Source organism: Syzygium oleosum, unplaced genomic scaffold (genome assembly GCF_021117445.2).
Source record: "Syzygium oleosum isolate NSW1041296 unplaced genomic scaffold, Sole_v2.1 Sole_v2.33, whole genome shotgun sequence".
In the NCBI taxonomy this organism is placed as follows: domain Eukaryota; kingdom Viridiplantae; phylum Streptophyta; class Magnoliopsida; order Myrtales; family Myrtaceae; genus Syzygium; species Syzygium oleosum.
Window position 1 is genome coordinate 553893 of NW_026607517.1, and position 27171 is coordinate 581063.

At 40.7% G+C, this 27171-nt stretch overlaps 3 protein-coding genes across 4 annotated transcripts; 2 read left to right on the forward strand and 1 right to left on the reverse strand.

Annotated features, from left to right (window-relative positions):
* Nucleotides 1-361: 361 nt before the first annotated feature.
* On the forward strand, nt 362-1277 carry LOC115690346 (uncharacterized). Its single transcript, XM_030616677.2, has one exon. It carries the CDS (start codon nt 417-419, stop codon nt 1047-1049), a length of 633 nt encoding a protein of 210 aa, XP_030472537.2. The 5' UTR covers nt 362-416; the 3' UTR covers nt 1050-1277.
* Nucleotides 1278-1409: 132 nt separating this feature from the next.
* LOC115690354 (uncharacterized) lies at nt 1410-10468 on the forward strand. Of its 2 annotated transcripts, none has more exons than XM_056304729.1 (9): nt 1410-1893; nt 1990-2063; nt 2401-2543; nt 2647-2693; nt 2797-2905; nt 3040-3101; nt 3235-3349; nt 3954-4121; nt 10009-10468. In XM_056304729.1, the coding sequence occupies exons 1-8, from the start codon at nt 1720-1722 to the stop codon at nt 4103-4105; spliced, it is 876 nt and encodes a 291-aa protein (XP_056160704.1). In that variant the 5' UTR covers nt 1410-1719; the 3' UTR covers nt 4106-4121; nt 10009-10468. The 2 variants fall into 2 exon arrangements, with proteins under 2 accessions (XP_056160704.1, XP_056160705.1); XM_056304730.1 differs by lacking the exon at nt 10009-10468 and adding an exon at nt 4727-4961.
* LOC130135513 (uncharacterized mitochondrial protein AtMg00810-like) lies at nt 5222-6816 on the reverse strand. The gene is made up of 2 exons (XM_056304987.1): nt 6750-6816; nt 5222-6312 (listed from the first exon to the last, which is right to left on the reverse strand). The coding sequence occupies exons 1-2, from the start codon at nt 6814-6816 to the stop codon at nt 5222-5224; spliced, it is 1158 nt and encodes a 385-aa protein (XP_056160962.1).
* Nucleotides 10469-27171: the final 16703 nt, after the last annotated feature.

Sequence of the window (27171 nt, forward strand, 5' to 3'; positions counted from 1 at the left end):
AGTCAAGTTTAAGACATTTGAAAAAAGGAATCGCATATGGAATAGAATATCTTTTCGAAAAGATTATGGATTCTGCCCTGGAATTGTCGGAAGATGGAATATTGTAACGCAACTTTCGATTTTTTCTTTTAACGCGGTTAGAATGGCTCGTTGATAATCGCGCTCAAGCGCCGTATTGAGGTCCCTAACCTTTCTATTAATCTTTGAAATTTACTGTAATCCTAGAAGCTTTCATTTCCTAAAGTATTTCCTAATATAAAACATCAACCTCCAAATTTTTTTATGGATTTCTTTTAGTAAATGATTTCTTTTTCTTTAATTGTAAAAAAAAATAAAAAAAAAAAAATCTATCATGACTTTTCACTTTCCCAGCCCTGCTGTTGTACATTCCAAGGTTCCAGGTTTCGGGGACCGGAATGCTCCTCGGCCGCCATCCTTGTTGGCGCCAGAACCCTGCGTTTCCCGCCATAAAAGCCTCGACTTTCCGGCTCCGGAGGCTGCCAAGCTCAAACCCTTCGCTTCGCTTCGCCGCCGGAGACCGCGAGCCTCGATCTTTCGCCGCCGAAGAGATGGGCAAGCCCAAGCAGTACTGGCTCCTGAAGACCGAGCCGGGCGAGTGGTCCTGGGACGACCAGGTGGCCTCCGACGGCGGCGTCGCCGAGTGGGACGGCGTCAAGAACAAGCAGGCTCAGAAGAACCTCAAGTCCATGCGCCTCCGCGACCTCTGCCTCTTCTACCACTCCGGGGCCAAGGCTCGCCGCGTCGTCGGCGTCGTCGAGGTGGCGCGCCAGTGGTACGAGGAAGGGGACGGCGGCCATGGCGGCGGCGGCGACGGGGCGGTGGACGTGAGGGTGGTGGGGGAGATGAGGAGGCACGTGGAGCTGGCGGAGCTGAAGGGGGACGGAGCGCTCAAGGGGTTCGCGCTGCTGAGGCAGCCGAGGCTGTCGGTGGTGCCGGTGGCGGCGGATGTGTGGGAGAGGATATGCGAGCTGGGAGGTGGGTACGAGGGGGATGGCGGAGATGCGGACGACGGCGACGGTGAGGGCTGAGGAATGAGAGAGGGAACTGTTGCCTTGTAGGTGTTTGTGGAAATGTCGCAGCGGGAAGTGTTTTTTGAGGTTGTGGTGGGATATGTCCCATTTTGTGTTGATTGTAAATATCAGGGGATGCTTAGTCGTGAAAGTCAGTCGTCCCCTTCCTTTTGGCAATCCTGTAAATCGTTGCTCGGCATGCTGCAGACTTCCATGGAATAGATGAACCATTATCTTCCTTAAGAATTCCTCTCTGTTGTTCTTTGTTTTGAATGGGCCATGTTTCACCAAAGATCTTGACAAAACCACGAATTGACCATCAAGCAAATCCCAGCAAAAAAGAAGAAGAAAAAAGTGGGGTTGATTTTCAGGGAATTTCTCTGGCTATTCAAGTGGCACCCCAGTTTCAAACATGGTAAAAGGTTGATTTTTTTATTTTGGTCGAAAGGATAAAAGGTTGATTAATTCGGTGGTAAATCCACACGAAAGTGTTCCGATGTCACTGTCGATTTTGGACGTATCTGATCAAATAAAGGGATTTGATAATTATTTATATGGTAAATAATCTGAAGAGTAAAAAGAGCAAACAAGAGGAAGCGAGCCAGCATTAGAGTGTCCGTCTCCCCAGAAAGAAGCAGAACTGCACCACTGGAGCTTGAGAGCTTTGGGAAACCAAGGAAGCTCCCGAATGCAAGCTCACCAACCCACGTTCCACCGCTTTGTCGCCCTCTCGAACCGATGGTGGCACCGACCGCCGAGCAAGTTTCGAGCTTTTTGCAGCTCCTCGTCTTCTTCGGATTGCTCCAACCAGTCTCGCGGTGGTCTCCCTCGCTTCTTCTCCGACGTCCTCCCTCCTTCCAAGGTTTCCCTCTTTCCATGTGCCCGGGTGTCGGACAGCTCGTGTCGTGTCTTCTGGTGTTAATGGGTTTTCTTTTGTCTGCTTACTGTCCAACTGCAGGGTGGGGTTGTTCGCGTGCAAGGAGATGAATTCTGGCATATGACCAAAGTGTTGAGATTGAGCACAAACGACAGGTATCTTCAGACCTTCGTCTTTTCTAATGCAATGGTTGCTGGATTTTCTTGCACTCTTGCTCTGTGGTAGACAATATGGGGATGATTGTTCGGTTGCCTTCACAATTGTGCTATGATGATAAGGGGTGATTTTAACGAGTTCGAAATGACTTACTTGCATTGCCTGCTTGGGCTATGATCTGCTGAACTTTTGGTCTCTTTATATATCCTGTGGACATTACGTGCGGACCAACTGTTCGACAAAATCTCCCTGTAGTAATTTTATTGTCTAGCTTTGTACACTTGATGAGTACCAAGACGATGGCGTTTATGTTCTTGCGTTTAATATCCCTGCAAGGGTAGAGCTCTTCAATGGGAAGGGAGGATTAGTTAGGGGAAACATTCAGAGTGTTGATAGAGCTGGATTGGACTTTGCTGCTCTGGAAGACCCGAAATTGGTCCCTCGTCAAAGGCCGCAGTGGCATGTATTTGCTGCTTTTGGTGAGTTATTACTGATCTAAGCAAATATTCGGAAGTAGTTCGTTTTTGAAGGCTCAGGACATAATTCCTTTTTTAGCTCATACTTATTGTCGACATTGCTTAGGATCTCTAAAGGGTGGTCGAGCTGATTGGCTTGTTGAGAAATGTACGGTATGTGTCCATGCAATTATGTCTTCTGCTTTCCGCATTTGATAATTAAATTGTCCCTTTGTGCTATGCTTGTTACTATCAATTTGTTCTTTGATTCCCATAGGAGCTGGGGGCTAGCAGCGTAACTCCTCTTTTGACAGAGCGATCTCCTTCAGTCTCAGAAAATAGGGTCGACAGGCTGCAACGGCTCATCTTAGCTGCATCAAAGCAATGTCAGTTATTCATCACCGCATGAGTAGTCTCCATTTATAGAGGTCTTTGTTCATATTAGTTAATTCTTTTTCTTTTGGGGGCTAAATCAATTTATAGTAGTTGTTCCAACTTACGATCTTTTATTGCATTTCAGGTCAGCGGCTTCATGAAATGGTACTTAAGCCTCCACAAAAAATCAACGACATTCTACCTTATGTAAGTTAATATTCCTTGACTGTAAGCCATCACCTTTGAAAAATTTCCCAATTTCGTTCTCATTTAGAAATAGATTTTTCGTTCTTTGATTAAGTATTTAATTTATGTATGGTTTTGTAATTGGATTTTATAGGTTCAGAAGTCAAAGCTATCTTTACTTGCTGTTGCAGAAGCTCCTTCTCTTATGAGTGCATTGACTTCAAGCAGAATTGAACCTGATGGGATTATGATTGTTGGACCTGAAGGAGGTTAGTCCCGTTTTTCTTTTGCTGATTTTCCGGCATATAATTGAGAAAATGCCGACACCTTGTTTGTGTGTGTGTGTTGGGGGGGGGTGGGGGGGCGGGGAGGTGGAGGAGGGGGAGGGGGTGAGGCCATGGATTTGGCTGTGAGGGTCAGGTTGGTGGTGGGTGGTGGCTTGTGCAGATATGTGTGGATGGGTGGGAGAGTGTGCAGGTGACCATGAGTGGTCACTTTGGTTTTCATCCATTTCAATGATACGTCCTTCCTCTAGGAAGGCACCCCCCTACCCCCATGTACATCTCTCTCTTTTTAAGCTAATAGAAAAGGAAAACCATGGAACTCTTTGAAATCTAACTTGTCATATTAAATGATATGCTATATACGGCTTGGGTAGTACCTGATCATATGGACATTGTGAATTTGGATGGTTCTACTTTCCACATATAGGAACAGCTGCTTGCCATCTTGGTTGGCAATTCTTTTGTTCTTAGAGATTCTTGTCTTCTGATTTTAGTCTTTTCTCCTAGCATCTTCAGTCTGTAATGCTCATCTCCTTTTCCTTTGTGACTAACAATTACTTGTTTTACGCTTCTGTTTGTTGTATGTCAGATTTTACTCTGAAAGAGCTGAGTATACTGATGGAAGCAGGTGCTACTGCTGTTGGCCTAGGGCCACATCGCCTACGGGTAGAAACTGCCACAATAGCCCTTCTGGCAACACTCATGTTATGGTCTGATCATCATCAAGTGACTAAAACTTGATTGCTGTTTCATGCCGGTAAGTCGTCTTAGTGCTTTTGGCTTATGCTATTACAATCAGCAATGTGCTCCATATATTCTTTTTATCGGGATGGGTACGTGGTGAGGTGGGGCGGGGCACATCCTCAAGGGGCACAGGTACCCCATATGAGGAAAATTCTCGTTAATTTTTAAAATCGTATATTACGAATATTTATGTGATTGGACCATTATGAGCTCTGCTACTTTAATCTATTCATATTCTATAGCTGGTTACTAAAAAATCACAATCTCACGAGTGTGACTCTACTTATTTGTATTAACCTTTTGGTATTATTAACTTAATAGCAGATATTTTTATTTTTTCCTTTACATTAGAATCAGTGGGTCATACATTAGAATGAATTATATGGCATGATAATCTATATCTTAATGTATTATTTGTAACAAATATGTATTAGTATAACAAATATAACCGGGATGGGGCGGGTTAATGCCATCCCCGCCCGTGTCCCACGTGGCAATTCTCACAGGGAAAAATTGTCCTGTTCGGGATGGGGCAGTGCTGGGTGCCCCATCCCTATTCTTTTTATCATTACAACCAAGATGAGGCCGATGTTCTGGGTCTGCTTTTTTCCCTTCAAGATTCGTGCTTGTCTGCACACGAGACAGATTCACACATGCTTCCAAATGGGCTTTATGATCGAAAGATGCGCTTTACTGGGGAAGGTTGTGCACGGCTATATTACTTTGGAAAACTGACAGGGCGACTTCTCTTCTTGGTCTTTCTTATTATATTGATTGAAAGTTGATTGACCTGAGCAGCATTATAAAACCAAATAATGTGATACCGGCCGCTGATTGGAACATTGCGGTAAAACTCAGAAATACTTGTTGGATAAACTTGTAAAACAATGAACTAACAAGATGAGAATGGGTGGCAATTGCCAATACGTGTTTTGTGTTTCAGTAATAGAATTTTTTGTTACATTATTCGGCTACACATTGTGATGTCTTTATATAATACAAACTAGGGTTACGGAATTAATGAAGAATAAAATCATGATCTCTTCTCTTTGGAAAGAATTGATCTTGCTTGATGAGCGAGTGGTGGAGAGATTGTAGCTGAATCAAGACACGTCATCGTGCTCTTTTCTCTTTGGAAAGAATTGATCTTGCTTGATGAGCGAGTGGTGGAAAGATTGTCGCTGAATCAGGACACGATATCGTTTCCTTTGACACCCCCCTGCAAGCTGATGTGGCGGAACACACAGTAAGCTTGGACTGTAGAAGTCGAAAGCGAGCCGTGGAGAGCCCTTTGGTGAAGATATCGGCAGGTTGATCGGTAGTGGAGATGTACTGAACATGAAGTTGATTTTTGGCGATCCGTTCTCGCACAAAGTGGTAATCAATTTCCACGTGCTTTGTCCGAGCATGAAAGATAGGATTCCCTGTCAGATAAATGGCTGAGATGTTGTCACACCAAAGAACCGGAGGGCCTTGCCAAGAAATACCGAGATCACGTAAGAGAGCCTCGATCCAAATGAGTTGAGCAGTTGTGTCGGCTAAGCTTTTGAATTCGGCCTCTGTGCTGGATCGAGCGACCGTCCGTTGCTTACGGGAACTCCATGAGATAAGATTTGAGCCAAGGAATATGCCAAAGCCGCCAACTGACCGTCTCGTGTCATGGTCCTCAGCCCAACCTGCATCGGAAAAAGCATGGAGATGGAAATTGCGGCTGCGAGTGAAGAGCATGCCATGGTGCTGCGTGCCGCGAACGAAGCGCAATATGCGTTTGACAAACTGCCAATGGACCTCCGTGGGTGCATGCATGAACTGACAGGCAGTGTTGACAGCGAAGGCAATGTCGGGCCGAGTGAGAGTAAGATACTGCAATGCACCCACAGTACTACGATAAAGATACGGGTCCGAGAACAGCTCACCACAATGAGAAGATGGAATATCCGAGCCCGCTACACATGGGGTGGTGACAGGCTTCGCATCCTGCATTTTTGCTCGGGCAAGAAGGTCGGCTGCATATTTTGTCTGGTGAAGAAGAATACCATCCGGAGTGCGTTTTAGTTCGATTCCAAGAAAATAATGAAGTTCACCCAAGTCTTTGATAGCAAATTCCTTTTGTAGAGACTCCAGGAGAGTAGATAATGGAGCTGTAGGGGATCCTGTAATAATGATGTCGTTGACATAGACGAGCAGGAAGATACTGTATTGGGCTGTATGCAGTATAAACAGTGAGGAGTCAGCAGTAGAAGCTACAAAACCTATGGAGACGAGAAAATTACTGAGACGTTGGTGCCAGGCACGTGGAGCTTGTTTCAAGCCATAGAGAGATCGTTTTAGGCGGTAGATATGATGAGGTTGGTGGGGATCAACGAAACCAGGCGATTGATCCATGAATATTTCTTCGGTGAGATGACCATGGAGAAAAGTGTTCTTGACATCTAGTTGTCGGAGTTGCCAACCCCGAGAAAAAGCAACTGCGAGGACTGTACGAATCGTGACATGTTTCACCACCGGACTGAAGGTTTCATTATAGTCGATTCCCCGCGTTGATGAAAGCCCTTTGCGACTAATCCGGCCTTGTACCGTTCAACAGAGCCATGCGCACGAAGCTTGATACGAAAGACCCATTTGCGACCAATGGGCTTACCGTGCTGAGGAGATGGTACAAGCTCCCATGTCTGATTTTTTAGCAATGCGGTGTACTCTTCGGCCATAGCTGCCCGCCAATGCGGGTCTTTTACCGCTTGACTGTAACAAGATGGTGTAGATGGGACGGCTACCAAAGTGGTGAGTGCATAGGTGTGATCCTTTTGCACATGTCGGCGGGGAACGGTGCCGTCTCGAAGTCTAGTCACCATGGGGTGGGCTAGTGGTGCCGTTTGTGGTGGCGGATTGGTAGCCTGCTGGATTGTGGTATGTGTGATAGCTTCAGTGGTAGGAGATGGCACTTCTGGTTGTAGTTGAAGAGATATTGAGCGAGAGGTGGAGGGATTGCCGTGCACAGGTGTCGGCATGTGAGATGCATCAGTCCTCGGCTCCTGCATATGTGAATCATCAGGTTACAAATGTGTCAGTGGGGGAACATAAAGGGGTAACTCCAATGATGCTGGTGGGGACACATTTGATGATTCGTCGGTGATGGGAGCAGCAAACGGAAAAACAGTCTCATCAAAGGTGGCATCTGCAACTGTATAGAACCGTTGTTGTTGTGGAGAATAGCAACGATAACCCTTGACACCTGAGGGATATCCCAAGAAAATACATCGATGTGACCTGGGCTCGAGTTTGTGCTTGGCATAGGTTCGTAGGTTCGGGTAGACAGCGTAACCAAAAACCCGAAGATGCTCAATGGATGGTGCGGTAGAAAAAAGTACTTCCCAAGGGCTACGCTGCTGCAGAACGGGAGTAGGCAGTCGGTTGATAATGTGAACTGCACTTTCAAAAGCAAAATCCCAAAAATGAGAGGGAACAGATGCATGGTGCATCATGGCCAAACCCGTTTCAACCACATATCTATGTTTGCGCTCGGCCGAACCGTTTTGAAGGGCCAGGCGAGGACAGGATGTCCGTTTATAAATGCCACGCTCCTGCAATAATTTTTTAAAAGATGCATAAAGAAATTCTCCGGCACAGTCACTTTGGATGGCTTTAACTCGGGTATTGAGTTGGTTTTCAACAAAGTTTAGAAAGACCACGAAGATATGTAAAAATTGATCACTAGAGTTGAACATATAAAGCCAAGAAAATTTGGAGTAATCATCAATAAAACAAATATAATATTTATTATTTTGATGAGACGTTACAGGAGCTGGCCCCCAAATGTCAAAATGAACTAATTCTATGGGAGCCTTGGATCTATGAAAAGTGGGAGGATGAGGATGACGATGACTCTTACTAGAGGCACATGCCGAGCAAGTTGGTTGAACAACTGACGACTTATTTAACATGCGAGAAATAGTAGAATATGCAGCATGGCCTAAACGATGGTGCCAACGGACAAGGGAGCTGGACTGAGATAGGTAATAAGCTGAAGGAGAAAGCTTGGATTGATCCGACAGTTGATAAAGTCCCTGATTAAGGTTCCCTTGGAAGAGAATCTTGCCCGTACGGCGGCACTTCACAGAAAAACAATTAGGTGAGAAAATGAAATCACAATTATTTTCCTGTGAAAATTGACGAATGGAAAGTAAGTTTTTCTTTATAGAGGGAACAACTAGGACATTGGACAAACGAAAATTTTGAGAAACAAGAGTACCTGTATGGGTTATCGGGAGGCTAGACCCATTACCTATGGTAACGTGTTGGTTGCCTATGTAGGGCTGAAGAGAGGACAATTGAGATGGATTATTTGTGACGTGGTGTGTAGCACCGGAATCTGGATACCACGGGTTCGAAAAGACTGATGGTGGTGGTGGAATTTCAGCAATGTGGAGCTGTGGTGCCGAGCCTAAAGATTGTGGTGGAGGCCCACGATCTCAGCACACATTGGCTCGGTGGCCAAAACGATTACAGATTTGACATCGAACACTACCCCTCCTTTGATTTCTGTAATTTCCTGCATTTGGAGAGTAATTTGGGGCTGAATTTCGAGGGCCAAAGTGCTGTCCACTTTGCGGAAATTGTTGCCCAGGCCGTGGTGACCTATCCACACGAGAAGGAAGCTGTTGAGGTGATTGGTGTGCTGTCCGCGTCATGAACGCTGCTGGAGGGGAGGTGATGGGCTCAAGCAAATCAAGTCGTGCCTCATGAGCCAAGAGCAGCCCGTGTAGAGACTCACGTGTAAGGGATTGGTACTGACTTTGAACGGAGATTGACACTGCTAAATTTTGATATTCCGCTCCAAGTCCCCTGAACAGATGAGTTTGATATTCTTGTGAAGAGATGTTCTTGCCAATCGAGGCAAGTTGATCAACAAGGAAAGCTGCTTGCTGTAGATATTCTGTGATTGTTTGATTTCCCTTGCGGAGAGTTTGAAGTTGCATTCGTAGATGTGTGGCGCGAGCACTGTTACGTGCTTCATATGATTGAGCCAAGAAGGACCATACGGCTGCTGAAGAGCCTAAATTGGAGAGCTGTGCAACGATGTTGTCAGCTGTGGAATTGAGAATCCACCCCAAGGCAATTTGATCTCGGGTAAACCATGTTTCATATGCTGGATTTGGTGAACTTTTGGTGACACCATTCTCACTAATTTCAGTGATAGTGTGTGGAGGGCATGGTTCGGTTCCGTCCACAATTGACAGGAGTCGACTGGCCCGAAGAAAGGGGAGGAGGCGTACCTTCCATATGATGTAATTGTCTCCGGTTAATTTGATACCAACCGCAGGACATGTGATTGATCCAGATGAGCCCCCTGTCGGAGGGATGAGAGGACATGGTGGGATAGCATTCTTGATGAGGTCAGTTGGATTAGCAACACTTGGGATTGGGTTGCTTATTGTTTGATTGCTAGCTGCTGCGTTTGGGGAAGATGGGGATGAATTTAAATCTGATTGGTTTGCCATTTATGCTTTCGCAAGATATGGCTCTGATACCATGTAAAACAATGAACTAACAAGATGAGAATGGGTGGCAATTGCCAATACGTGTTTTGTGTTTCAGTAATAGAATTTTTTGTTACATTATTCGGCTACACATTGTGATGTCTTTATATAATACAAGCTAGGGTTACGGAATTAATGAAGAATAAAATCATGATCTCTTCTCTTTGGAAAGAATTGATCTTGCTTGATGAGCGAGTGGTGGAGAGATTGTAGCTGAATCAAGACACGTCGTCGTGCTCTTTTCTCTTTGGAAAGAATTGATCTTGCTTGATGAGCGAGTGGTGGAGAGATTGTAGCTGAATCAGGACACAATATCGTTTCCTTTGACAAAACTAACCAAAATTAACTATTTGTGACTTGCAGTATCTTCCTCCAGCATGGTGCTCATATCACCCATGCCAAAAGGATGAAGCACTGAGTGTGCATGTTGCAGATGATGCTCCACTTACTGAATCGCGTTTTAACTTGTACTCGCAATCGGAGATACGGCATCCCAATTCCAGCTGCTGCTGCTGCACCACTGAGGTGATTAGAATTCAGATGACTGTTCAGTAGACATGAAAGAAAGACAGCATCGTCGTTCAAGAAATAATTAGCTTTTCTTTTTTTTTTTCTCTTGGTCTTTTTTTCTGGAAGAAAGAAGCCAATTTGATGAGGCACTGATCTAGAAGTCCAGAACAAAAAGGTTAGCAGATCCTGGGTCAAAGCTCAGGCCAATATTGTCGTCGATGTTGCTTTTGTTTGGGTACGGGGAATTCAATGTGTTTGACTCGGGTTTTGGAAGGCGGAGAATGTGAATGTTGGTGCACCTGTGGAAAACTATGAGAGGAGTGTGGAGTCCAAGTGCCGTTCATATTGGCGCATGATATTTTGTTCTAGGTTTCGTTTGTTTCGCGAAAAATAACTGATTTTGGAAAATATTTTTCTAAAAATGACCGTTTGTATCGCTTGGAATAATTAATCAATGAAAAATATTATTATTATCGGCAACGATTTATATCTAAATAATTTCATAGACAATGAAAGGAACGTTCATTTCATAAGCGATAATTTTAAAAAAATATTTTTTAAATTAATTATTTTTTTTTACCGACATGACGGTCTTTTTGATCAACCGAGGGGTGTGATAGGGTCATTTGGTCAATAACTGCTGCTCGTTTGTTCTTTAACTTCTCGGTCATCGTACGTTGGATGGTACTTTCCTATGTGAACTTTGACCAAAGAACTTAAAGTCCTCTTTCTTTAATTATTTAACCCCACCAAGTAACCAAAGTCATAACATTACACCTATCTTTAATTTTTCCCTTTTGTGGATAACGGACCAATGTGCTCCACATTGTTGTTTTGTAGTGGCGCATTCATATTCAAGGGATAGGAATGAATTCATTTTGCTCCACTCTTTTTTGAATTTTTTTGGTCAAAGTCCGTAGAAAGCATTTCAAATCTCTATTGCAATGATTTAACCACAACATAAGTAACGGATTCATTCGAAATTTCAACTCGATTAATCTCTTATACATCCAGATCGTCTCGCTCACATTGAATTGGCAAGACTTTACTCGTGAAAATAAGAGACATTGCCAGATTGGTCATGTTGATATGATATCGGTCTAATTGTCTTCCAAATTCCTAATCCGAAATTGGGATTCTTTTCTACAGGAGGAAATCCATAAAAAATATGTGCGCCCAAATCCAACTGTAGTAAAATCAATATTCGTATCTCTATTGCTTGTATACGTACCATTTACAATTACTAACAAGTGTCTAAGTCTGACTTGCTCACATGTTGAGTTAACATGAATGAAGCAATCGGAAAATTGGCAAGCAAATTTTGCATGGATAAAGTACATTGAATCAAGTCAATCGCCTTCCACGGATTTTGGGACTTTTATTTGGTCCCACCCAGTAAAAGAACACAACCTTTCGCATGAATTCATTTCTTAAACCGTCGTATGATCCATCCACCACATCATTCACGAACTAAGGGCTTGTTTGATGAAACTTACAAATAAGTGTTGAAACTTAATATTAATTTCTTACTAGGTATGGAATTGCAATCATTTTGGTTGGTTCCAGCAATGCAAAAAAATCAAGAACCGAATTTGAAGTGTTGATAATCGTAAGCGCTGAAAATAGAATCAAGAAGTTGCTTGATGATAATTAAAAATCGATAACTCAGTAGTATTAACCTCTTACCAAACATAAAAAAGAGATCATTATCGGTAGGTTCTATCAATATATTTATCAAAATTTCAGTTACCATCAATTATTTCTCTATCGAACGAATTAAGCAACCCCCTCCTTTACTTTCCAGAGTAAATGGATTTTTACTTGTTCTATTTAAGGTCATAAAACAAGCTTAATTTCATCAAATGCTGAATTTCTATTTTTTCATTCAGCACTTTATGGAGTTACCAAGCCCCACAACCCTAAATAAGCAAAGGCGAGGCAAGTGGCGAAATCGCAATATTCATCCAACTACGTGTCGACATTCACACATTTCACTCCATAAAAGACACGCCACACTCCATACGCAAAACTGATGAGAGTGACGACTGCGAGATCACTCCGCAAACTGCACTGCCCGCCCTGAATCGCGCAGAGAGAGAGAGAGAGAGAGAGAGAGAGAGAGAGAAGGATCGGACGTCTCGTCCATCAACCCGGCGGCGATGGCGAACCATCTGGAGGGCTTGGTGGAGACGATAAAGTCGAAGGTGCGGGCCCTGAAGAAGACCAAGAAGCCGTACGTGAAGATGGACAAGAGCTCGAGCGTGAAGGTGGAGATCCGCAGCCGGAAGGCCCGCAAGCTCATCGACAAGACGCTCAAGGTCGCCGATCGACCCGGCAAGCGCAGCCTCTTCTAGACCTCGCCAAATCTCTCTCTCTCTCTAGATCGACGGAGAAGAAACCAAAGGGAGAGATCAGTCGGGTAAAGGAGAGACGATGAAGATGATGGTGATGATGAGTTGGTGTTCCATTAGAAGTTGGCCTCTTTACTTTGGCTTTTCGTTTCTGTTATCGTCGTTTTTCGAGTCTGTACCTGCCGTTTCTGGGTTTCTGATTAGGTTTTAGGATATGACATAGGAATGGAAGCTTTTCGGTGTGCGTGCGGCTTTAGAAAGACGCCGTTTTTTCCAAGTTTGGTTGTACAGAGAAAAAAGGGTTCCGTTGAAACATATCGTCCCGCGAAGCAATGGTCTGTATATCATCAGAGCAAAAACTCGATGGAAACAAATTCACTCAAGAAGAAGAGGAAAATTAAAGATGATCGCTTTGTTCTGCTCCCGAAATGAAATACTGCGCGAGAAAGATGGGTGGTTTTCTTTTTTGCCCGGATCTCGAGCCCGAACTGAAGTTTGTTTGAACGCTGACTGCACGCTGTGTCTACGTGCGCACTGATCTTTCGCATCCGTCTTCTTGTTCCGTCGCATGTAGGAAACGGGTTTTCATGAACCGAGGGATGTAACGTTGCAAATTCCTGGGGAATGAGGAAGGAGTTGGCTCGCGGTCAAAGTATGCGGACTGTCGAGTAAATTCAATGCCATTATTAACTGTGGGGGAGATTCTTCTTGGTCAGATTTGATGTAACTACTAAGAATCACCTAGAGGCGGTGAATAGATGATTTAAAATGTTTTGATCAATTTTTAAAGTGAAAATAAATTATTAATATTAAAGTCTGAAAAACAATCAGATTTTGATCAAACTTTGTGAGAAATGTGCTAGTGTATAGTATATATACAAAATAGGAGTTTAGGGATAGAAAAACTGCACACAAAAGATTATAATGGTTCGGTTTAGATTAAATCTACGTCCACTTTCTCACGCCGCTGGATTTCACTATGTGAGCAAGAACGATTACAAGTTCTGAGTGATATTACTTTGTGAATGATAGGACTCTCTATCTCACACAATCACTCTTACAAAATGTCCCTCAAGATCTCGGTGTTTGACTCAAGAAAGACAAGTAGTAGAATCGGAGTATGCTCAGACTTTAGGTTTGTTGATTCTTGATTTCGTTCTCTGCCTTCTGCTCCTCGTTAATATTATTTTATATTAACCCACTTTCAAACTAGCCGTTGGACAGTTTTCAAAGGATCATCTTCCAATCTTCACTTGGATAGATTTGTATAAAATTGATTGAGTAGTCATTAATTGACAAAATCTGAATCCCGCTGAATTTGATCGCCCATACAACCAGAATCTTGATTTTCATAAATAGAGCTTTATCCGTTTTGAGATATACTTGCCTTAATGCTTGATTGTCAATCAATTTTACTTTAAGATTGAGTTAATTAAAACTTTTCTTTTGTGAAATCTATGCTAGATCACTAGCCGTTATTTTGGTTTTGAGTAGTTTCAGAGTCTGAGTAACTTCTGGTTCTTGCTTCACATCCAGAATTTTAAGTCAGTGTGAGTCTTCAGTAGAGTCTGAATCTTTCAGAGATAGAGTCTAAAGTTCTTTATCTGCTTAATATAACATATGAGTGACTTTTTAGTAAAGTCTAAACTTATCGTTCTGAAAGCCGTAAAGTTTGAATTTTTCTTTTTGGTCTTCGTAAAGTCTGAGTATCTAGAAAGTTTAGTTCTCTCAAAGTATTAAAGTTACAACTTTCAGAATATATGTTCCTGAATCAAAATACTTCAGAGCACGTGTCAGACTTCCAAAATTAACATGGATAATTTTACTGACTTCAAAATTCATTAAAATTTTCCTCAACAAGATTCAGCAGAACAAATTCATGTGTGGGATTTGTTGATTTCCACGTGCTTGGAAGTCACAGGTTTGACGGTGGGGTTGGGTGGCGAAATTTTCAAAGGACTTGACATATGTGTCTGTCGTTTTCTAAAGTCCCTGTGAGCGAATGGACCGGTTTTTGAGGCCAAGCCAAGGGATAAGGAAGAGACTTTTCACCAAAAACGACTTTAGTGGAAGTGGCGGGTCTTCTTCGTATTGGCTTTGCTTGTTGGCAGATCTCAGCTCAACCCTCGAGTTGGTCCCTGCTTGAAGCATGAAAATGGTGGGTTTCACAGATTCACGTTTGAGTTCGGACTGAGCTCTTCTACCTGAACTGATGAACGATCCTCTCTTTCTTTCTGGTGAACTGTGATGGGAGTTCGCACTCGAGTGCCTTGATCGCAGCGGGGGCTGCATCCAAAACGTGAAACAAACGTTGACTTGGGGACCGCATGAGAAGGAAGTATCTGGATGCATATGTGATCACGAATTCCGATGAATGAAAGTCATCTCGAATTCATGGCCCCGCCTAATTCCCTAAACAAATTCAATTTTGATCTATTCCCAATTCCGTCATGAATTTTCTTTTATCTTATAAAAATCACAAACTTTTAATCTAGTCCCGTATTTTTCCACATGTCAAAAAATCGTCATTAATTTATTCAAAATTATCAACATCAAAACTAGTTAGGAGTTCATTATTAGAACCCGCGTTTTCATAAACACCCTTACTTTCGTACAGAACAATAACAGCCGCTTGACTTTGCTAATCTTGAAGAAATTCTTGGCGATCTTTGGACGTGTGGGCAAATTTGGGGCTAGAGTGAAAATACAAGATTTTTTAAGAGGCGAGAATAAGGTTTGGGACAGAATTGACATTGGAATTAGCCCACGTTTCATATTTGGAGGTCTACACGTGCTTTCACGACTCATCCTTAGTTACGTATGATCACTTCTAAGATGCACCATTGGAGACTTTTCTTATAGTTAGAGTTTTTCTTTCTTTTTCTTCCTTTTATGAAGTGTGAAAGTATCCGTCTTTAGCGATGCCTTGGTGGAAAGAACCGTCGATCAAATGGGAAGATTCAGCCTCCATTCGTGGTGGATGTTGAAGAGTGTACGGCAACTAATACGAAAACGATGACTTTTGACGTTGCTAGCGTCCAAGCTAAACATCCTCAATTCAAACGTCCTCATATTTTATAAGACAATTGGGCCATGCATTTGGACTAATTTAGCCTAACGTTAATCCTAAAAATTGGAGGCTGCACTGGCGAAGGCCGAAGCCGAGCTAACACAAGCTTATTATACGACTCGAGAGTATTAATTTTCCAGCGACTGACCCGAAGGGCAACTTGATCGAGACCGAAACATAAACAACATTCAGGAATGTTTGACCACTAATCTGCGGAGTTCTTGATATCATGTCCTCTTTCCATCTGGCTTATGTTACCTTCGCCAAAACAATAGGTATCGCCAATCTTGGCTCTTCTATTTCAAACGGATCAACAAAATTAACCACCTACCCAATTGGTTTAACCGGCGGTGGGACCATTTTGGCCCCCGTGATTGAAATTTTGCAGCCATAGATCAAAAAGAGTTTCGAGTTTTTTTGACTCGAAATTTGTACCAACAGAGCAAGAATCGCGCTTTCGAAATCTTGTACATTTTTTCATCGATTTTAGAATCTCACGGGTATCAGCTTGAGACTTGGACTATTATGTTCCTCCTCAGCGCCATAACATTCCAAAACCTGATTTTTATTGAAACAAAAATTAAAGTTCGGGTCAGAATTGTCACTCAAGGTAAAGTTAGTGTTTTTTTTTTTTGAGAATTAGCCCGATTTTAATAGGGTGGCGTCGTTAACTCATCCAAACTTTGCTCTTACTCTTCATAATTTGTTTAGTTCAAAAATTGATGTACTTCTTATTTGGGTAAAACTATAATTCTCAGCTCTTTTTTTAAGAGAGATTTTCTTTTACTTTTAATGGCTGTAAAAGAAAACAAAAACATAGAAAATGGAAGAATACCAAATTAACTAAAAACGATACTAATAGAAAACGATTCTTAATATTATTAAAAATAACGTGTTAAAACTGAATAAACATAGTCACCTTAACATAACTAAATAAGGTATTCTAAGAAAAATATATAAAGACAAATCGAATCAAAACGAAAAATGCCTCGACGAAAAAAAAGTAGAATTCCTTTTATTTTTATTTTTTGTGTTTCCTTTTCTTGAGATATCTTATTAGTTCTATTAATATATTAATCAAATTTTAACAATCGTATATTGAATATCATTATTGATATTTATTTGTATTAGTATTTGACTAAATTTATTTTTTGTCCATTTTCTTTATATAATCGTTCTTTACGGGATGGAGTGATTTTTGAATATCCGATCTAGCCCCTTCTTCTCTGTCTCTCTAACGGTCAAAAAACAGAGCAGAAATCCCCAAGCCTGACAACACTCGCTTCACTCCATCTCTCTTCCACCACCTCCTCCTCTCTTCTTCTTCTTCTTCTTCGTCTGTGCTTTCTTTCATTGTTCTCTGTCTTCCCATGGAGCTCGGATACGGATGAGCCAGCGACAACGGAGCCACATTTGGCTCCGCGTGCGGCGAATCATGGTTGCCAGAACAACCCCTTCGTCGGGGCACAGAGAGAGAGAGAGAGAGAGAGAGAGAGAGAGAGAGAGAGAGAGAGAGAGAGGAAGGCGATTTCTGTCGGGGCTCAGCGACTGGGTCGCGCGCGATGGTAGCAAAGGCGCGGCAGAGCGAAGGGGGTGAGGGCGGCGGATTCCAGGGCACTGCTTGATGGAGTTCGAGATGGGCTCTTCGCGCGGGTTCATTCTGTGAGTTATCTGGAAATTCAGTCTGTCCTGGATGGTTCTTGTTTCCCATGATGATAATGGACGCGTTCTTTTAATTTGTTTTGTCGCTGATGGTTGTTGGCTTGCGTTTGCCCTGTTCTGGTTTTGTTGGCTGTTCTGCAGTTGTAGTCTTGTCGTGAATTTCTTGAATTTCTTTTTTATTTTTGGGCTTGTGTGAATGGGTGTCGTTGCATTGAGGTGAATTTCAAGTTGATGTTTGACGAGTCAAGATAATGAGATTTTATTTCAACTTGTGAGTTTGAGCGAAGAGAACTTCGGCAATGTATGACATAAGCTAGTTTTATGTGTCATTTTGGATAGAAGTGAGTATGAGTTCGAAACCGAATTTCTCCTGGTTAGTTTGCGAGATCGTTTGGCAGGAGTCGAGTTAAAGAAAGTACGAGGATCTGATGACCATTTGTCTATGAAAAGTGCTCCTTTGAGCATCAGAGCAATGGGACTTTCTTCTTATCTGGATAGAATTTTGGACAACTCAGTCACAAGTATTATGATCTGCTCGAGTGTTGAGAAAGCGTGGTTGACAGGATTTCGAATTGGCATTTGACATGGTCACATTTCTCTTAGATGATCAAGTGTTCTTTTTGGGAAAACCAAAGGAGGAAATTGTCTGAACTGATTGCATTGATTAGTCTTAGGAGCTTTTCCCACCTAGATGGTTAATTTGGAGAGAGGAAGTTCATCCTGGTGGAGTTGCTGACATGGGGACTGTTCTAGTGCGGAATTACTCGTGCAACCTAGGTTTGATAACCTTTGACTGATCTTGGCTTTCTTGGAGCAGCAAAATTTATTGACACAGCAATGATGGGATCCACCGGTTGTATAGAAGGATTGATGTGCCCTCCTTATTCTGTTGATGGTGTTTAGATTGGAGAGTTACAAAGAGATTTCTATTGGTGGATCTAGATAAAGCTCTTTGATGTTTACGAGCGATAAAATCGATTGTGGAGAGAATTGCCCAAAATTGAAGTATGACACAACTGGTGGTGGGTGAAGGATGGTGGAGAAGGATGGGTTTGGATTGATATCCAGTGGTTATATGATGCTGACTTATCATGGCTACAAAAGGCATTTATATGCTCTCTTCTTCCGTGATTTGCATGTTGGATGAACGGCCATAACTTACTCATTTGTTTCTTCCTTATCGTCTAGTTTTCGTGCTCGACCTTGCTTTGTCTTAATATAGAAAAATGTGGATTTTATATGCTGCAATTGAGATATGTACGACAAGAAAGAAAATCATAGAAATTTTACTGTTCGTTGGCTAGATTATCTTGTGATTACTATTCCAGTCATTTTCTTTTCGTGCTTGCCTGGCGGCTATGTTAATCTTGTGGACTGATTGCAGAATGATTTTTATAGATTTGTGTGATTATTTGAGGTTGGTGTTTGGTGAATTTTAAGAACAAATAGGTGAATAGATGCTAGTGCCAATTATAGTATAGTTTTTGGAACGGTCTCCATAATTTTTGAATGTCAGTGGATTGAAACACGACTTTTAAATGGTGATAAAAATTGGGGAAAACATATGGACTAATAAAACTTATGCAAATGTAGGCCCAGAGAATTGGGTATTAAGGTCTCTACCATGATTGAGTATGAAGTTTGGAAGGATACAAGTAGAGGTGTCGACACGGGTTTCCAAAACCCATTATTTAGCTCATTTTTTATGGCCTAGTTTATAATTGGGTTGACTAAAATGTTAGAAACAGGTTCAAATGGATCTAAGAAATAAATGTGTAACTATATATGGTCTAAATGGGTTGGGAACATACCCATTTCAAGCCCATTTATTGTTATAGCATGAAATAAGAAGGATAAAAGCCATTAGAAAATCCCCAAACTTTGCCATCGGATTATGACAATATTCCATCATATGTACGGTAAATGTCCGTTTGTAACATGAAAATCCGGATGTACTTTGTTTTTGACCCTAGATCCATCTTGGAAGCTTCCACGAATGAAATCTCTTGAAATTGAAGATATCTTCCTCGTAAAAAATTCCTTGTCCTTGCGCAAAATTACTAGTTTCCTGTTCCGCCTAGTCTTCTTGAATCAATGGACTTGGTGAGGAGCTCGCCATTCGAGTTCTTCGAACTGTTGGACTTGGGAATTATCTCGTCGATCAACTTAACCTTTTGGGAATGTGTTCCCAGTACCTTCTCTCTTGTCCTTATTTTTGGTTAGAGCTGGGATGTTAATAGCTTCATACTGACATGGCTTGCCTATTGCTGGTTGCTCCGGGAGATCTTTTTCTTGACAAATCTTTTCAGGGTTAATATGTTGACAGGCAAAGAGAAGTGATGCAAGCTTCGTCTTTTGTAACCATGTGGAGATGATCTTTCCTCTGATGGTGAATTTTCATTTCTATTAGTTGAGTGCATTGTCCCTCAAAGAAAATGAAAGCTTGTGGGGATTTATTTTGACCTATTTTCTTTTGATTTTCTTGCTACTGATAACTTTTTGAGGAACTTCCTTGAGCAGTACCTCGTCTTCCAATTCGTCCCTCTTCAAATGTGAAGATATTTCTTTCCTTGGATTTTTGTTTGTAAATACAAGACTTGCTTGGGAAAAAGTCGAACTGAATGATCTACTGGTGCACCTTTCAATCCATTGGGTTTGCATCTCATTTTTGCCTGTTTTAATTTTAGTAAGCTTTGCACTAAATACACCTTTTGAATCTGCCGAGTTCTTATGACAATATCTTTTAGTAATTCATTGGCATCCTTCATTGGAAAATAGCGCTTGTTTAGTTATTTGTAAAATAAAAATTATCCAATCCGGGCTTATCCCACCCCCTTCCATAGATTTCTTATTTGCCATTTTATCCTGGTATATCCTGGGTCCGAAGGCGTTCTGCAGCGAAACACAGGATAGGATAATTTGTTATCCTATCCGAACTCAAATTCGGACCACCAAACGTAGTCTAAAGGGGGATAAAAGTTGGGGAAAACATATGGACTAATAGAACTTATTCAAATGTAGGGCCCAGAGAAATGGGTATTAAGGTCTCTACCATGATTGAGTATGAAGTTTGGAAGGATACAAGTAGAGGTGTCGACACGGGTTTCCAAAACCCATTATTTAGCTCATTTTTTATGGGCTAGTTTATAAATGGGTTCAAATGGATCTAAGAAATAAATGTGTAACTATATATGGTCTAAATGGGTTGGGAACATAACCATTTCAAGCCCATTTTTGTTATAGCATAAATAAAATCCACTTTCAGCCCATAAAGCTCTCTCATGCACTGTTCACTCCCCTTTGCTCGCCCTCTTCAACTTCCGATTGCCTATAGGATCGGAGCTGCTCTCCTCCTCCGGTTTTAGGGCCACTGCCTAATTCAACTGTAGTGAAGTGGCAAATCCCGACGCTAGCGAAGATTTCGTCACTATGTGCAGCTGATGACGTCGTTTTAGACAAACTCGTAGACCAAGTAGATGAATTTCCTAGAAGCTGAGGCGCCCAAGAGCTTGATTATGCTATTGTGCTGGCTCTTAGTGGTGGCGGAGAGCTTGCAGTGGAGCTGGGGTAGTCCGAGGGGTCACATGAGGCTATAAGACAACGTCCTCCTAGCTAAGACGGGTGTTGAGCCAGGAGGAGGAGAGGTTGTATTTGAGGGGGTCTTGGGCCAGAATTGCTTGAGCTTGGTAGGGGAGAGCATTGGGTTCAGTCCGACCCAATAATCGGATCGGACAGGTTCCCGATTTTGTTCAATGAGTGATAGCTGTTGTCATTGAAAAATTCTCTTTTTTTGTTTTAGTAGAATTGGATTTTTCTAACTGCCGTTCAAACCCAAAGTCAACACAAGACCATTCAGTGCTGGTTCCCAACGTTGGTACCGAGGGTTCTACTTGGGTACCGGTTCAAACCAATCCTAGATAGGTTCAACCGGTCCGGTTCTTGAATTGAACTAACCCTTAAATCCATCAATGCAAGTATTCTTGTCCGTCAGCACTATGCTCACCCACTAAGTGTTGCTCATGTTCTACGAGAAGTCTTAGCCCATACCATGACCCGAGCTCTCTCATCAACTCGGCGAGCCGACCCATGGAGTCACCCATCAGAGGGAACAATTTAAGGAGAAAAATCGCCAATAATATAATCCCAAGTTGGGTCGACTACAGGTTGGATATGGATCACTAAATGTTCATTATATATAAATGGGTCAATTTTAGGTCTAGCTAATTTCGACCCGACCCAAATCTGAACCGATCCATCCATTTGACGGGCCTAGATAAGTGAAAGGGCTTAAGAATTCCGAGTTGTTAAGGGTTGTATGTGAAATTAATTTGGTGTGTTATATTTGAAATATTTGGTGTATATTTGAAAATATATTGGTTATATTCAGATTTTATACTTGTTTTGGCGAGGAATATAGGACAAATAAAATTCCTATGATTTTGGATGATTATTGAGGTCGATGATTGGCAAGGATGAAGTTTCATTTGAAAGGGGTGCATTATAATGCAAGAGAAACATAAAATAAGACAATTTTCAAAGCAATGATTTCCACAAATTTTTGGTGGGTGTGTCTGTTATAGGATGGCTCTTATCATTTTGGGCAATTATTTCAAATCGATGATTGACAAATTTTGATGATGAAATTTTACTTCAACTTGCAATAACTCTTTTACTCAACATACACAAATTTGTCAATTTACGAATGGAGCCATGCAAAATGTTAAATGAACATTGCAAATCTTTTAAATTGGCATCAGGAGAGCTTAGCCAATATGTTCATTTGGAATGGTATGAATACTTTCAAGAAGGACAACTTTTTCTAGAGAAATACTAGGCCCGTCAAATGGGTGAGTTGGGTCAGTTTGGGTTAACTAGGTCCGATACAAATTGACCCATTTTTATGCAATACAATTTCAGCAACTTCTCTCAAGTCATACTTGACCCGATCAGAGCTCAAATTTTTAGTAATTTTTCTCCTTAAATTGTTAATCTTGAAGAAAGGGCGATTCCATGGATCATTGCCAAGTCGGTGAGGGAGCTCAGGTTGGGACATTGGTTAGGATTTCGTGTGGCTCATGAGCAACGTGGAGACGTAGGTGAATGCCGCGCTGACGGAACACCTATGTGGATGAGTTCGAGGGTGGGATTGATATTGCTCGGGTGAAGGGAAGCATTCTTCAAAATGACCATTCAATTGAAGAACGTAGAAATATTAAAGTACGAGTTCTTATACACGGCATCCTGTATTAATGTTGCATCCTTGACATTCAGAAGTTTCTACGATGAATTAGCTCCCAAAAGCTTGGCAAGTGAATGAAATTGTGAAGATAACAACTATGTTGACAATTCAAAGATCCTAAGTCAGTGAAAGTTGTATAAATATAAATCTAAAGCAATTGTGAGATCTAAATGACTAGAGCGGGTAATAGTGAACTACTTCCTTTACCTCATTAAACTCACCATTTTCTTTGTACATATTTTTCTACTATTACCTTTACCTCATTAAACAGTGAACAATGTTTGAAGCTGAGAAGAAATTGAATCGAAGGTGTATGCTTAAAGCTAAACTCATGTACAAATAATACTGACATCAATATTAACAACAAGACACCATCATAATCACAACTAGGCTCTATACAACAATGTTCGAAGCAGAGCATGACTTATTGATCAAATTGATAATGACTTTACTTCAAATGTTTCGATATCCCTTGAAGTAATACTTAAAAGTATATTTAATAGTTAAATGACACCATCAGCAGAAGGAGCCAATTGAGTACGTGATAAACTTTTTTGACCTCTAAATTTTAATCACCTAGACTTAATAAGAATAGTTACAATCAAAGAAGAGAGGTGAATACATTCACTGCTATGATAAAGGGAAAGCAAACAAAGAGAATGGCCAAAGCTTTTGCCTCCATTTACGGACCTTGCAAGGTGTAATATCTCAAGTTAGGCCACACAAAGCAAGGGAAATTAATGAGCAAATCTAAGAAAGATAAGAAGAAAGAAATACATACCTTCTTGCAAGTGTCACTTTTTTTCAACTTTTTCAAAGTTACGAGATGTTTTCTTTCCTCAGAATTATCACTTCACAGGAACATATAAAATTCAAAGAATCATCAATTATAGAAATTTGTTTCAACATGCACATCTCTAACCAGCCACGTGCATTAAATTAGGTGGGTGTACCGAGAGAATGAGATAAAAAAAAGTACCTAATGCAAATAGTCTTGAAAGTCGACAATGAGAGATTCATCCTCAAAATCTTCATTAGGCGGAACTTCAAATAACCAATCTCTGGTGCATAACTCGGCCTCTACACTTTTAGGCAAAAGGGAACTTCAATATTTATTTAAAATGCGTCCTCTAATGCTAAAGGTCGACTCTAGGGCAACAATAGTGATAGGAATGCTTAATATATCACGTGCTATGAGAGACAACCCGAGAAATTAATGTGAATTAGCCTCCAATAATAAAGAATATTGAGATCAGGTAATGCTTTCTATCAAGTCTATTCTCCCTCAAATACAAATCCAATTGTGACCTACTAGATTTCGAGTCAAAGTGTTTACTCAAGAATACATCACACTCATCCATATCGTCCCCAATGTTCTCAACAATGTCCTCAACTGAGATATTATATCCATTTCTTGAAGATGTAAAGTGATTATCTCTTGACATAGAGATCACATACTCATCAAAAAGCAAATAGAGCTTCTTCCGAATGCTTAGTATAAATTCCACATGATTATCCATATCCAACTTTGAATAGCAAAACTCTAACAAGTGTAGCTTAAAGCGAGAATCTAATAGGACAGCAAAAGAGAAAACAACACTATAACATTTCCAATATTTTTCAAACTTTTTTAGCATTGAGTAGCCATAAAACTAATAGTTTCGTTTGATAAATGCGAGGAATAATAAGGATGAAGCTATTAGTTCTATGGCTACGACAATGCTAAAGTAGTTAAAAAAATATTGGAAGTGTTATAGAATTGTCTTATCTTAGCTGCCACATCAGATGCTCGCTATAAGATAGACTTGCTAGTGCTTTGCTATTTGAAGTTAGACATGTATGATCATGTGGAATTGTGTACTTTCCCTTTCAGGAAAAGCTCTATATGTTCTTGTAGAGAGATGATAATTTTACATCTTCAAGTGGTCGAGATAATATTCCAGTTGAGGACGTCGTGTAGAACATTGGAGACAATATTGATGAGTATTATGTATTCGTGAGTGAACACATTGGCTTGCAATCTATTAAGTCACAATTGGATTGTATTTGCGGGAGAATAGGCTTGATAGAAAGCTTTACTTGGATCTCAATGTCCTTGATTATTGGAAGGCTAATTCACATCGGTATCCCGAGTTGTCACTCATGGCACGTGATATATTGAGCATTCCTCTAACTAAATGTGTAGAGCCCAAGTTGTGCACTAGAGATTAGCTATTTGGAGTTCTGCCTAAGGAAGATTTCAATAATCAATCTCTCATTGTCGACTTTCAAAACTGTTTGCATAAGATATTTCTTTTTTATCTCATTTTCTTGGTTTACTCACGTGATTTAGTTCACCTGACTGGTTAGCGATGTATATGTTTAGTACAAGTTTCTACCATTGATGATTCTTTGAATTTTCTTTACTCCTCTAAAGTGATATTTTGAAGAAAGAAATAAAACATCTCGTACCTCGAAGAAGTAGAGAAAAAGTGACGACTGCAAGAATGTTTATATTTCTTTCTTAGATTTGCTCATTAAGTTTTGTTGCTTTTGTGTGGCCTAACTTGATATATTAGGTTGCAATTGTGCAAACCTTGTAAAGCAAGAAAATATTCACGGTTTTCTTGATGGTGGTCCTTCCTTGAAGGCACTTGTGCAGAGCTTTGGCCATTCTCTAAAGTTGCTTTTTTTTAATCATAATAGTGAATCATGATCACCTCATTCCTTTGACTGTAACTATTCTCATTAAATCTATGTGACTGAAATTTGGAGATCACGAAAGTTTATGTTGTATACTTGGTCTGCTCCTTCTATTGATGGCGTTTTATAAACTATTAGATTTACTGTTAATTATTGATTCGAGCTTCGAGGGATGTCGAAACATTCGAAGCAAAGGCATTATCGATTTAATCCACAAGTTATGCTCTACTTGGAATACTGCTGTATCGACGATATGAGTTAGATGCTTAGCCCGGTTGTAACTATGATGGTGTTTTGTTGATGATATCGTTGTTGGTGTTATCTATACCTATGTTTAGTTTTTGTGGATTTGATTTAGCTTTTAAGCACAAACCTTCAATTCAAATTCTTCGTAGTGTCAAACATGAGATGAGAGAAAGTCAGTAGGAAAAAAAATTATTTGTGAGAAAGGAAGCCTTGAGTTGGGCGCGTAAGGTTATGGGCGGTGTGGGTTTTCGATGGATAGCTTTTTCAATCTCTATCATAAGTTTGAGAGATCTGAATCTTGTGTTTATGGGCGTGTATGCCCCAGCTTTGATTGCTTTTCACCTTTTCATATAATTCCCATTTTTTTTATACCATTGACATTGATAGTTGTAAACAGATAGACAGTGTGCATTGATGGATAGCAACGGTAGTTAAGCAAGCAATGCCTCTCTTGTGGCTTGTTGCTTTGCGCTGCGATTATGAAAGGGATGGGCCATAAAAAAAAAGCACAAAATTGGCCATTCACTTTTGAATATGGCGAGTTTAATGAGGTAAAAGAAATAGCTCATTGTTTAGGTGACGATGATTATGATTCATTGATAGAATGGGGGTCGAGTGTATGGAAAATAATACGAAACGATGACTTAGACGTTGCTAGTGTCAAGCTAACATCCTCAATGCAAACATCCTTATTTAATGCGAGAATTGGGCCAAAGATTGGACTAATTAGCCTAACCTTACTCCTAAAAATTGGAGGCTGGACTGGTTACGGCCGAAGCTGAGATTATGCAAGCTGATACAACTCGGGAGTATCAATTTCCAGCGATTGACCGGAAGAACTAACGATCAAGACTGAAACATAGACAACATTAAGGAATGTTTGGCAACCAAATTGTGGAATACTTGTTATCATGTCCTTGAGCATTTGTGTTGTATGTGTGTGTATACACTTTACTTGTAAGGCTCGGTCCAGCCTAATTGGCCTGGGCAAGGCCCGTCCAATCCGAAACATGATATATTCTTTTTTTTCTTGTCGATGTTTAGGCCTGGAAAAGAGTTAGGCTCCGCTCTCGAGGGCAACAGCGTGAACCCTCCCAATGATCACCTCCATTTCATTGACCTTGTTTGCAATATGCATCTTAAAATTTGTACAATCAAGGGGAAAATTGCGCAAGCATAGGAAGATTAGATAGTGGTTCATTTTTTTTACAAAAAAAAAATAGTCGTTCATTTGATTTTTTTATTGCAGTGTGCTTCCAATTTTCCACAATGATCCCTCATTATACTTTTTCTATTTTACCCATTTTTTTGTCTTATATATATGTCTAATTATTTGAAAGATAAGTAAGGGAAATCCTCATCTCTAAGTCAAACTTTATTGTACAAATCAAAATTTTCTAGATAGATTATTCATAATACTTTCATGAAGTAATTTTCGGTATTAAGATTGAAATTAAGGAGGGAATAAATTGGCAATACTAATTGCAATATATTGATTGACAACTTTAATTAGTAAAATGTATATCCATATAAGAGAAAACCATTAATCTGATATTCCATAGCATGTTTCTTTTATAATTTCCTTACGAGTATTTCAACCTTTTCTTTTTCTCTTTATATTTTTTTCTTCAAGTGTTTCAACTTGACCGGCGCGAAACAAAATGGGCAGTTGAAGGCTTAAGCTGTCATATTCCTTGGTCAATATTATATATCCTCCAAGAAATTCAGCATGAGTTTTGGCTGTTCATCTTGTTCCCGCAATGCCA